Source organism: Protomyctophum parallelum, assembly GCF_964188405.1.
Source record: "Protomyctophum parallelum genome assembly, chromosome: 18".
Classification (NCBI taxonomy): domain Eukaryota; kingdom Metazoa; phylum Chordata; class Actinopteri; order Myctophiformes; family Myctophidae; genus Protomyctophum; species Protomyctophum parallelum.
The window spans coordinates 42252574-42265981 of NC_139716.1; the positions used below are offsets into that span (position 1 = coordinate 42252574).

General features: G+C 42.6%; 1 protein-coding gene across 1 annotated transcript in view; it reads right to left on the reverse strand.

The window, feature by feature from the left end:
• The window catches only part of arap2 (ArfGAP with RhoGAP domain, ankyrin repeat and PH domain 2), a gene marked incomplete at its 5' end in the record, with an annotated part of 101566 nt that overhangs the window by 13033 nt on the left and 75125 nt on the right, over nucleotides 1–13408 (reverse strand). The window contains 5 exons of the mRNA XM_083789592.1: nucleotides 340–422; nucleotides 3673–3806; nucleotides 4496–4624; nucleotides 9610–9727; nucleotides 11468–11542. Of these exons, the coding sequence (XP_083645718.1) occupies nucleotides 340–422; nucleotides 3673–3806; nucleotides 4496–4624; nucleotides 9610–9727; nucleotides 11468–11542 (539 nt within the window). The remainder of the gene's footprint in view (nucleotides 1–339; nucleotides 423–3672; nucleotides 3807–4495; nucleotides 4625–9609; nucleotides 9728–11467; nucleotides 11543–13408) is intronic.

The window sequence follows — 13408 nt, forward strand, 5'->3', positions numbered from 1 at the left end:
TTCTAAAAATGTCTATTACATCCTGACAGTTTCATTATTAACCCATTCTGACCATGAGATCAGATTCTAAAAGTGTCTTAGATTTTTCAAAAATAGCAGACCTACAAGCTCGTATCGCGCCACTCGGTGGCGCGATATGAGCTTGTAGATCTGCTATTTTTAAATAGCTAAAGCACGACATGATGCTGACACCAAAATGGGTTTCCCCGTTCAGAATGGGTTAATAATACACAGACATTAATTTCACTCTCACCCGTTATGAATTCACACGCGCACTCCTGGAGAAAAAAACAATAAAAGTGTTTTATAATCTTTTGTACGATGATGAATGTTGTTTACCTGTTTGGTGGCTTGAGTTTCTTCCTCAGGCCAATGTAGCACTTCACAGATGTGAGTGGGACCTCTCTCTCTGCTTTGGTGCTCTTAAAAGAATAAAAGTCAAAACACATCGGCTCATTTCCAACAGATGTTGTTTATCGCTTCCAAATTAAAGACCACAAAAATAATAACATCTCTATAAATCATACATGGAGAACTGGCGGCCCGGAATCACTTAATGCGGCCATGCAGGTTATCATCAAAATACTGATATATTATTGATTTCAGCTGTTTACAATTCCAACATGCAAACATGACTTTAATGTACTCTATATATATGTAGCTTAATGACTAGTATTACAATGTTATTGTCTTTTTTTTTATGTCTAATACATTTGTATTTAGTTCATAACGTTAACATAACTAACTAAATGCATTTGAAATTAAATATAAAAGGTTTAATTTTGAGGATTCCAATTCAAAAATAGACGATCTATGAGCTTAAAACGTTTTGAGCTTATAGATTGGCTAGTAATGTGGCCCTCTGGAGTGAGTGTGGAAATATAGTGGCCCTCTCCATCGTCAAAGTTGCCCGCCTCTGCTTTAACCCATTCTGACCGGGCACCCATTTTGGTGTTGGCATCGTGTTATGCTTTAGCTATTGAAAAATAGCAGATCTACAAGCTCATAGCGCGCCACCGAGTGGCGCGCTACGAGCTTGTAGGTCTGCAATTTTTGAAAAATCGACAAGAACGACTGACATTTTTATAAAATCTGATCTCAGGTCAGAATGGGTTAATCAGACCCAGTGTGTGTCCAGTGGAAACCTTCGTATGAATCTGATCTCAGGTCAGAATGGGTTAAATGATACTGTCAACTGGTGGCAAAGTCACAACATGGCAACAAAATATTCACATTGATAATGTGCCTAAACCAGTGGTTCTTAACCAGTGGTCCAGGGACCACCAGTGGTCCTTGAGGGAGTTCCAGGTGGTCCCCAGGTTATGATGGAGAGTTGTAACCAAATGCCCCCCCCCCCCCCCCCCGTATATAGATCTTCAACTCTTGATAGTATGAAGTGAAACCAAATGGACCCGTTTTACGCTCCAAGAGTAACACTATATTGTTAAACATCTGGATTACTTAATATGCAAGAAGTTAGATAAAGTAGAAGAATTGTTATTTTTTGGGGGGGGGATTGGGATTTTCTGAGGAAAGAAAACTTGGGGGTGAGTCTGTAGTTCTTTGCGTCTTAGTTTGCACTTATTGTGACTTTGTGTCATCACTTCCAAATTAACTTGTTTATCCTTGTTTAATCCCAATGAGCATTGGGTAAAATTGGTATCACGACTTGAAAAAAAAAAAAAAAAAAAAAAACAGCAATTGATGCTGTCTGACACTTTAACTCATCACAGTCCACACCTGAGGCAGACAGCAAAAAGTTACACGCAGAGCAGAGTCGACATTTAAAATTAAAATGCCCTGCTAGATCAATTTAAAATGTCTGCGACCGCGACACTGGTAAATTCCACACTTGCTTGCGCAGTAATTAGCCACATTCCTAAGCAACCTGCTATTAACGCTAATTAACCCATTCTGAACGGGCACCCATTTTGGTGTTATTATCATGTTATGCTTTAGCTATTGAAAAATAGCAGATCTACAAGCTCATATCGCGCCACCGAGTGGCGCCATACGAGCTTGTAGGTCTGCTATTTTTGAAAAATCGAAGACACTTTTAGAATCTGATCTCAGGTCAGAATGGGTTAATAATGAAACTGTCAGGATGTAATAGACATTTTTAGAAACTGATCTCAGGTCAGAATGGGTTCATCAGACCAGTGTGTGTCCAGTGGAAACCTCGTATGAATCTGATCTCAGGTCAGAATGGGTTAAGGCAAAGAGCAGCTTTCATTCAATGCAGCAGCATGGTGTCACCCCCCCCCCCCCCCTAACCCCCACCTACACCGTCATCCCTTCCTCCTTGCTGCACCCTCCTCCCTCCCTCCCCCCCCCCCCCCCACCTCCAACCACCCTAACTCCTCCGCCTCCATGAATTATTAACACGTCTTCACACTGCTTTTTATACCAATCCCATGTCTCCATGTGCTGAGATGAAGCGCCTTCCAGGGAACCCCTGAGATGTTGGTCCCTCCCTGCCAGGGCTGGCTCCATTCTCACGCAGAGGCTAGTGCATGCTGGGAGAAGTATATATATACCCCGCTCTCCTTTTCTTACTTAACCCATTCTGACCTGAGATCAAATTCAAAAAATGTCCTCTACATCCTGACAGTTTCATTATTAACCCATTCTGACCCGAGATCAGATTCTAAAAGTGTCTTAGGTTTTTCAGAAATAGCAGACCTACAAGCTCGTATCGCGCCACTCGGTGGCGCGATATGAGCTTGTAGATCTGCTATTTTTCAATAGCTAAAGCATAACATGATGCCGACACCAAAATGGGTTCCCGTTCGGAAAGTTAAGTAAAAGTACCAATGCAGCAATGCAGAAAAGTAAAAGTACAGTTAAGTAAAAGTACCAATGCAGCAATGCAGAAAAGCCCTAGTTACAAGTAAAAGTCCAGTATTCAAAGTATTGGCATCAAAACGGGAAAAAAAAGTGTCCCCATGTAAGCTCAGCATGACGCATTGACGCATAGTAGTAGCTTGTAAGTACACTATGCCTAAAGAATTGTAATTTTATGAATTTTACAAATCTGTAAAAAAAAAAGGATACAAAACCTTTCCTACAGTACCACAATATTAGACTTGGAGATATAATAGTGGAGTAGAAGGATAACCTAATGAAAAGTTGAAATACTCAATTAAGTAAAGTAGTAAATACTCAAAATTATTGTACTTTCGACGCCACTATACATTTCCAGGAAGGGACTATGCCATGCACGGTAACAAGAAGACTCACCCCGGTGCGTGCCTGTTTTTCCTCCCGGAATGTTCCCCAGTGAGGGGGATAACTTTGTAATATGCTATTGGCTGTTTGTATTCTTTTTGGAAAAATATAAAAAGATACTCCTGTGGAAATGCTATATTATATTACTTATATTGACCCTATAAACAATTTAGTATTATTTAGTATATGTAAGGTTTTGCCCCCTGAAATGGTACCTCGTCAGATAATCCCCACATATCCTACAACAACTTCTGTGAACAGACTTCACTGTAGTAGCTTTTCATAAATTATATTTGTACTTAGGCTGTTCTGCTGTCATGAAAGTTTATAGTTAGAGAAATTCAAAATCCAGCCGTCTGCTGTCCAGCCTCTCCCACCCCTCACTGGGGAAAATTCTGGGAGGAAAGCAGAAACGGGGCGAGTATTGTATTCCCATGCACTTACCTTGTAGTCTCTGTACAGCAGCAGCTTGTCAGCACGCAGCACCACATATTTGTCCTGGAATTTATGGCCCGAGAGCAGCTTAGAGGACCCGTCCTTGAACTTCAAATGGTCTCCTTTCATGAACTGCATTTGGTCTGACGTATAGAAGAGAAACACGGTTCAGGCCAATAATACAAACATTCCATCATTCTAGTGCTACTGTCGTTGTGATGTACTGACTGTATTTATTGTTTATTTTCTATCATGCATTTGTTACTTTACTCTTCGTCAGCTTTTTGTACCATCTTCTCTGACTTGTTTTGATCACGTGATTCTGTACACAGCTGTTATGTTACCCATTCCATGTGATCATGATTGACAAGAGGGTTGTATAAAGATGTCTTCCTCTGTGTTCATCTCTAGTCTGAGGAAGAGCATTGCGCTCGAAACGTCACAGTCAATCTTTTGTGCAAATAACCCATTCTGAACGGGCACCCATTTTGGTGTCAGCATCATGTCGTGCTTTAGCTATTTAAAAATAGCAGATCTACAAGCTCATATCGCGCCACCGAGTGGCGCGATACGAGCTTGTAGGTCTGCTATTTTTTGAAAAATCGAAGAGCGACTGACATTTCTAGAATCTGATCTCAGGTCAGAATGGGTTTAATCAGACCAGTGTGTGTCCCAGTGGAAACCTCGTATGAATCTGATCTCAGGTCAGAATGGGATAAAGGCACTTCACGAGCATCGGAGCCCACAGTGTGCGAGTATACCTTCTGTCCTGTATCTGTGCACACTGTCGTGTAGCACTAACCATTCCACGGCGCACGCCGGCCCGTATTACCTTTATCGCCGGACACCATTTTGGTCCTTTGGAATGTCTTGATGACGAGGTGGGCCGAGCCGGGGGCGTCCAACGAGCTCCACTCCAGAACCTGCTCCAGGATGTTCTCCTGGTGGTGCAACGGGCGTTCTGTCCACAAGATAAGATAAGATAAGATCTTTATTGTCACTGTATGAGACATACAACGAAATTCTGTTTAGTGCAGCACAACATATAACAGTATCAAGAGAGGACGCAAAGACAACGAAAAAAACACTGAAGGGGCTAAAACTAAAACTTCATGGCATAAAACTGTCCGTCATAGTCCAGTCCAGTCAAGTCATCTAAATCCATATATATTAAATATTCTAATGCACTGTTAAAATGATAAAATAAGGGGACCACACAATCATAAAATTCATATGCAAATTCATCAACAGTAGGAGGGGACCATGGGGGAATATATTATATACTATATACTATTGCACTTGCCCATATGCTATTGCATTATACTATATCCATGGGCGGAGCTTGGGGGGTTCAGGGGGTGCACTGCACCCCCTGAAAAAAAAAAAAAAAAAAAAATCATGATATGATGACTCACTGTATGGCTGTAGTGCATGTGTGTGAGCTGCTGTACTACCTAAATAACTCATTTTTAGGGGTTAGGGCATTGTAAAAACGCTAAAATAATAAAATAAAGGTTAAAAAATCGCGCGCGCACCTCTGTGCTCTTCCGGTTTAGGGTCTGTTGGTTGGCCAGTGATTGAATCCTATATTGCCACGTCTACTTTGTTTCATTCTCCATTTTGTATTGAAGAAGTATAAATACTCCATGCCATTTTGATACGGCATCGAGAGACCACGCTAGACCGCCCCTGCGGGGTCGGTCTAATTTGATTGTAAATTATTATGCTGAATATGTGGATCTTGTTCTGTCTCTCTGAATCAATATAAAATATGACTAAAAAACCTCACTCTGAATTGGACGTCTCTCCTTGGGTGGACTCAGGTAACATTTCGGTATTTATAAGGTTATCCTCCTGTAGTAACAGTGTTTATATTGGCTATTTACTTAAAGTATCCTGGTAAAAGCTAAAGTTAAGTATATATTGTAATTGGATTACTCCTAAAAGTATTTCCAGAGCTCCGGTGTTCCGGAGCGTTCCCAGTATCATAGCTCTGCTGTCGAAGCTATTTATAGTAACTAAATTCATACAGTCCTTTCATAGTTGTTTTAAAGTATTTTAGCGATAAAATACCCATCAGCGTCTATGCTATGACTTCTGTCAGTGAACTGCATCCACCACCACCGCTGGTGTCTCAGACGTGAACGACTCCTCCGTTTAGATGGCTAGACGACGTATAGACCATGAAAACCATTATTGAAAAGCTGCAATGGTGGTGGTTTGGTTTGTCCTTTTGTAGTACTTGTTTTTCTATGAAACGGGTGGTTCTAATATGCATTGTAAAACTCAACCAAATGTGAAATTTCAGAGCCTCAATTAAAAAACATAGAGGAAAAAAAAATACATCTATACAAGCTCACAACACGTTGCAGCGCAATGCATTGAGAGAGCTTTAAATTGAAATTAAATACAAAATTGTATAACCCCCACCCCACATTTAAACTGACATGATGCTACAGGACTAGACAAACGGAAACAAAAGGAAAACCTAATCTTGACCACCAGTTTATGTGCCCTTCACCCCATCGCCTCAGGGAGCTGGCAAAAAAAAAAGAAGAAGCAATTCATTATACATTTTTTCGTCTCCCAAGTCATTGGATTATAATTGTCTAAAATGCCATCAGGAAATTATATCAGAAAACCCATTACAAGTGCACGTTGTTGTTCTCCCCCTACTGTCATAACTGTAAGGTTCAAAATGTGTGCAATTATCCTCAGCAAATCTGAAACGTGATTAGAAAAAACACTCATGTGCAAAATAGTCCCATTATCTCGTCCTAATTGGTGAATAGGGGTTACATGCTATCAGGGAACTAAATAAATAAATAACCCATTCTGACCTGAGATCAGATTCATACGAGGTTTCCGCCGGACACACACTGGTCTGATGAACCCATTCTGACCTGAGATCAGATTCTAAAAATGTCAGTCGTTCTTCGATTTTTCAAAAAATAGCAGACCTACAAGCTCATATCGCGCCACTCGGTGGCGCGATATGAGCTTGTAGATCTGCTATTTTTAAATAGCTAAAGCATAACATGATGCTGACACCAAAATGGGTGCCCGGTCAGAATGGGATAAATACAATAAAATAAAATCACTTGTGCCTCCTACCCCTCCCTCCCTCCCTCTGACGCCTCGCTCTCCAAACTTTTGTCGTTTTTCATATCCGAGAAAAAAAAAAAAAAAAAACGAAGGCGTAAGTTATTCATAACAGTGGAATGGAATTAGCTCCTCCGTCGTTCCCCTACAAATATTGGCTCCCCCTTCCCTGCCTATGGCCCCTGGATAACAGTGTTTATCTATAGCTACCCCCTCCTCCGAAATGCCTAATGATGCCCTTCCTCCTCCTCTATGGCTCCTCTCTGAGCAAAACCTGTCACGGCGCCGACACCTTTCAAAATAGCTCGACTGTTTACTCCGCGGCAAACACAGCGTCTTCGTTGTGTGCAGTGCGCCCCGGAAATAATGCTATAAAGCATCGGGTGAATATATATTCAGTACTCAACGCACCTTTGTTTTCCCTCACAGAGGACGCTCTGTCCTCTGTATCTACGCGAGGCGGGTATGCTATATATAATCACCAAAGTGTGTGTGTGTGTGCGTGTGTGTGTGTGTGTGTGTGCGTGTGTGTGTGTGTGTGTGTATGTATAAACTCTCAGTGAACTGACAAGAGAGGGTGCGTGGGGACCGCCAGCTTAGCAACTCTGCAACGCCCCGGCTACTACTTTGTTGGACTTCTGTTTGATGTGATGATGCTCCCCACAGCCGCGGCGATCAAATGAAGCGGGGCGTGTGGGGGAGGCCGGGAGGGAGGGAGGGGGTTGGGGGGGAGGGGGGGGGGGGGTAGCATTTACTTGGCAAAAGATGGTGCCCGTCACCGCATGTTAACCCATTCTGACCGGGCACCCATTTTGGTGTTGGCATCATGTTTATGCTTTAGCTATTTAAAAATAGCAGATCTACAAGCTCATATCGCGCCACCGAGTGGCGCGATACGAGCTTGTAGGTCTGCTATTTTTTGAAAAATCGAAGAACGACTGACATTTTTTAGAATCTGATCTGATCGGTCAGAATGGGTTCATCAGACCAGCGTGTGCCCGGCGGAAACCTCGTTATGAATCTGATCTCAGGTCAGAATGGGTTAATGCGGTGGTGCTGCTGGCCACCACGAGGACATGAAGGTGAATTTATCACACACGATGATGAGGGAGATATTAATTAATAATGTGCGCATATCATCAAATTGGCTAATTCCTCCGTGTTCCGTGTGCGATGCTCACGGACACCGTCTCATTAGGGAGATAGCGTATAATCTGCTGATCGTTTTGTACGAGGCAGCGTGGTCTTGGCATATGCCCTGAATGAGAATTGCCATTTAAAAAATGTGATGCGTTGAATCATCAATCACTAATTGGACATGGACGGCGGCACTCGAAAAGGACTGGACAGGAACACGCTCCAGGGCTGTAGCGTTTAACCCATTCTGACCTGAGATCAGATTCATACGAGGTTTCCGCCGGACACACACTGGTCTGATGAACCCATTCTGACCTGAGATCAGATTCTAAAAATGTCAGTCGTTCTTCGTTTTTATAAAAAAAAGCAGACCTACAAGCTCGTATCGCGCCACTCGTTGGCGCAATATGAGCTTGTAGATCTGCTATTTTTAACCCATTCTGAACGGGCACCCATTTTGGTGTCAGCATCATGTTATGCTTTACCTATTGAAAAATAGCAGATCTACAAGCTCATATCGCGCCACCGAGTGGCGCGATACGAGCTTGTAGGTCTGCTATTTTTTGAAAAATCGAAGAACGACTGACATTTTTAGAATCTGATCTCAGATCAGAATGGGTTCATCAGACCAGTGTGTGTCCGGCGGAAACCTCGTATGAATCTGATCTCAGGTCAGAATGGGTTAAATAGCTAAAGCATAACATGATGCTGACACCAAAATGGGTGCCCGGTCAGAATGGTTTAAAGTACAGGTGTCTGTACTGTATGAAAGGGAAGTTTCACCTTCAAACATGTCTGGGGGTCGTTTTAAAGTCTACCCGGCCTTTTGTGAGCTTATAACCGCAGACAGCTTTTTGTTTTACGTTACTCGATTCAGTATTTAGATATTCATTTAAATCAGACACGCACCCTTCCTATAATCTTACCTTCAAACTCTATTTCAACCATGTTTAGATTCACTGAAAACACCCGTCCTTGGTTGTCTGGTGTCCTTCTAATGCTTGAGGCGTTTAATTTTTTCTTTTCTTTTCTTTAATTACTTTTTTAATTTATTTATGTATCCGTTTATTTTTCTTTCTATTTCTTAAGGGGGAAGAAAAGGACATTGCCAGTCACCAGAACCAAGGTTGTATATGTTTTCAAGGAGTCTAATATATGGATAAAATACTGAATCAAACAACGTAAAGATGGAGTACCCTTTTCCATTTTGTATGTGGCTATATGGAATTAACATTAACTCTATAATGTATTTTCGGTTTCTTCCTGAAAGCCTTTTAGTCAAAAGGCCCAATCGAAATACACCAACTGAGTGACATAACCCTAGAATTGGTATATATGGGCTGACCTTAGATCAGTGGGCAAACGCACGCAATTGTAACAAAGCTCTTTAAATAGTCTTTAACCCATTCTGAACGGGAATACCATTTTGGTGTCAGCATCATGTTATGCTTTAGCTATTTAAAAATAGCAGACCTACAAGCTCATATCGCGCCACCGAGTGGCGCGATACGAGCTTGTAGGTCTGCTATTTTTGAAAAAATCGAAGAACGACTGACATTTTTAGAATCTGATCTCAGGTCAGAATGGGTTCATCAGACCCAGTGTTTGTCCGGTGGAAACCTCGTATGAATCTGATCTCAGCTCAGGATGGGTTAAGGAACACCTGGTTAAATAAACCCGATGCCCGTCCCACATAGACGCACAGACCTAGCTCTCCATTCTCGATGACCTCAAATGTTGTCCAGGAGTCGTCAGCGTGGATGGCGATGTTCCTCATGCTCAGCGCACATTCTGCAAGTTCGCTGGATCTCATACTTGGAGACAACTAAAAAAAAAGAAGAAAGACAATTGAAAATACTGATTGTATACAGCATAAGCCTCAGTGGCAAAAACAGCCATGGGAATTCTGATGAAAGGGGCCCCTCGCACGCGCCGCGCACTCGTACACGCACGCAAGCGAAGCGAGACTTGAGAGCGAAACTCTGTTATTTGTTGGGTAATTTGGACCATTTGGCACTGCAGTTCTGCACATTACTTTGGCCAAATATGAATTAAAACTCATGCATTAGCAACATCACGTGTGCTGCAGTGCAGAATGTGAAAGAAAACGTTCATATCCAAAGTCTTGTGTATATATTCCTCATGTCCAGGCTGGTGGCATGTTGTTGTTTCACACACGCGCTTCCTCCAGTCCGTCAGTCCTCCAGTCAATAACGGGAGAGGGCGCCCCCTAGTGGGGGCCCTGTGGGTTGACATATAACCCAACAACACAACTTATGCCTGTGATAAGCATACACTGGATACACTACATAAAAAATTACACAAAAAGACTGGCAACTTCCCTCGACATTCCTGATTTGAATAATAGTTTAGCAAAATAGGAGAGAGATTGATAAGAGGAAATATATACGGTGTGAAATGATTATGGATGCGGCGGTTACGATCTTATACGTGCAGCCAAACAGCACTGGAGAAGGTAAATGTGCCGTCGGACTCCGGAGAGAGACGGAGCGAGAGAGAGACGGAGAGAACAGAGTATTAATGTCAAACTGTGTTGCTGAGCAGCCCTCTTTAACCCTCTTCCAATTGTACCACACCGCCACCAAACCTGGGGAACGAAGTCCATTACCTACAGCTGCCAGTGTGCCTTGTAAAATGCAATTACTCACACAATTAAATCGGACATTTCTTTGATTAGCTCAAGCTTTTGATTTATTTTAGTGGCGGTAATCCCATCAGGTTTAACCACCAATGTCTCGGCCCTATTCTATCAACCTCTCCACCTCTCGCTCCTCGCTTCCATCCTCGCTTCACATTCTTTCTCCCCTCCCTCCTCCCCCCATACTCCTCCCAGTGGTGGAAACTTAAGTATTTGTATTTGGGTATATGTCAAATTTTCAGTACTTCTACTGCACTACATCTCAAAGGCAAATATTGTACTTTTTACCCCACTACAATTATTTGACATGACCCTTAGTTACTAGTTACTTTGTTGTAGCTTTTGATTATTATTATAAAACATACATTAACCACTTCGGCACTTCGGCATCTACATTTCGACCATTTGAGAATAGCCAATCTACAAGCTCTGTTATGTTCAAAATGTTTTTTTTTTATACATTCGAAAACTTGTGAAATGGGACATTTTGCATAATGGTACTTTAAGTACATGCATGATGCCAATACGTATTGCACTTTTACTCAAGTACATTTTGAACTCCAGACGTGTACTTGTAACAGAGTCTTTCTATATTGCAGTATTGCTACTTTTACTTAAGTAAAACAGTACTTTTTTCCACCACAACCTCCTCCTCCTCCTCCTCCCCAGCCTGCCTCTCTCTCTCTTCTCTACTAGCGCCGTCTCTCTCATTTCACCTTACACCCAGGCAGAGCCCAAGGGAAGGCCTGCTCACACACACACACACACACACACACACACACACACACACACACACACACACACACACACACACACACACACACACACACACACACACACACACACACACACACACACACACACACACACACACACACACACACACACACAGAGGGTGCATCTTACCTTGATTAAACAGCAGTTATCCGGCTGCCTCTTCTCCAGGTATACCTCGAAGATCAAGTCCCCAGCTGGAGAGAACTACAGCGAGGGAACCAAGAGAGAGAGAGAGAGACGTACACATTAGATCAAGTCCCCAGCTGGAGAGAACTACAGCCAGTGAACCAAGAGAGAGAGAGAGACGTACACATTAGATCAAGTCCCCAGCTGGAGAGAACTACAGCGAGTGAACCAAGAGAGAGAGAGAGACGTACACATTAGATCAAGTCCCCAGCTGGAGAGAACTACAGCGAGTGAACCAAGAGAGAGAGAGAGACGTACACATTAGATCAAGTCCCCAGCTGGAGAGAACTACAGCGAGTGAACCAAGAGAGAGAGAGAGACGTACACATTAGATCAGGTCCCCAGCTGGAGAGAACTACAGCGAGTGAACCAAGAGAGAGAGAGACGTACACATTAGATCAAGTCCCCAGCTGGAGAGAACTACAGAGTGAACCAAGAGAGAGAGAGAGACGTACACATTAGATCAGGTCCCCAGCTGGAGAGAACTACAGCGAGTGAACCAAGAGAGAGAGAGAGAGACGTACACATTAGATCAAGTCCCCAGCTGGAGAGAACTACAGCGAGGGAACCAAGAGAGAGAGAGAGACGTACACATTAGATCAGGTCCCCAGCTGGAGAGAACTACAGCGAGTGAACCAAGAGAGAGAGAGACGTACACATTAGATCAAGTCCCCAGCTGGAGAGAACTACAGCGAGGGAACCAAGAGAGAGAGAGAGAGACGTACACATTAGATCAAGTCCCCAGCTGGAGAGAACTACAGCGAGGGAACCAAGAGAGAGAGAGAGACGTACACATTAGCCTACAGATCAGCGGGAAGTTAAGAAAAGAAAAGGAAAAACAGTTTAACCAGCCGCTGGATAAATTGCCTATCGTTCTAAATTCCGGGCCCCCCAGTGTGGTATTATTGCCCTAAATGGAGAGAGAGCTGAGAGGAAACATTAAGAGGATTTGTGGAAACCAGAGGTCTGCTGCGGGAAAACTAAGCCCCTGTGTACCTTTTTAACCTGTTAAAACCGGAAAGCATCCGTGTCATTTTAGATTACATATATTAGGGCTGTGAATCTTTGGGTGTCCCACGATTCGATTCCGATTCTTGGGGTCACGATTCGATTCAAAATCGATTTTTTCGATTCTACGATTCTCGATTCTCCAAAAACGATTTTTTTTTTATTCAAAAGATTTTTTTTCCAGATTCGAAACTATTCTCTATTCAAAATGATTCTTGATTCAATACATAGGATTTCATCACAATCTACTCCAGCCAACTGAAGTGATTAACTTGAAAATGACTGAAGACATGATGTTTACTGTAAGGGTGAGGGTTAGGGTGAGCTTACATTTCATATTATAAACACCATGTAGTGAAAACTCCTGTAACTAACCAGAAATAAAATCTAAAAAAAAAAATAATAATAATAATAATAATAATAATAATAATAATAAATAATAATAATAAATAAATCGATTTTTGGAAATTATGAATCGATTTTGAATCGTTCATAACGGGAATCGCGATTCTAATTTTTTGACACCCCTAACATAGATACACTGAAATATTTGCTTCTGGAGGGCCCCCCCCTGGCACAACATCTTATCGACTCACTGGGCTTGGAACACCTCGGGATCCCCCGGGAGGACGTTACTAATGTTGCTCTGGAGAGGGACGTCTGAAGCTCTCTGGAGCTGTTGCCCCCACGACCTGAGCACGGATAAGCCCATTCTGACCTGAGATCAGATTCATACGAGGTTTCCACTGGACAACACACTGGTCTGATGAACCCATTCTGACCTGAGATCAGATTCTAAAAATGTCAGTCGTTCTTCGATTTTTCAAAAAATAGCAGACCTACAAGCTCGTATCGCGCCACTCGGTGGCGCGATAT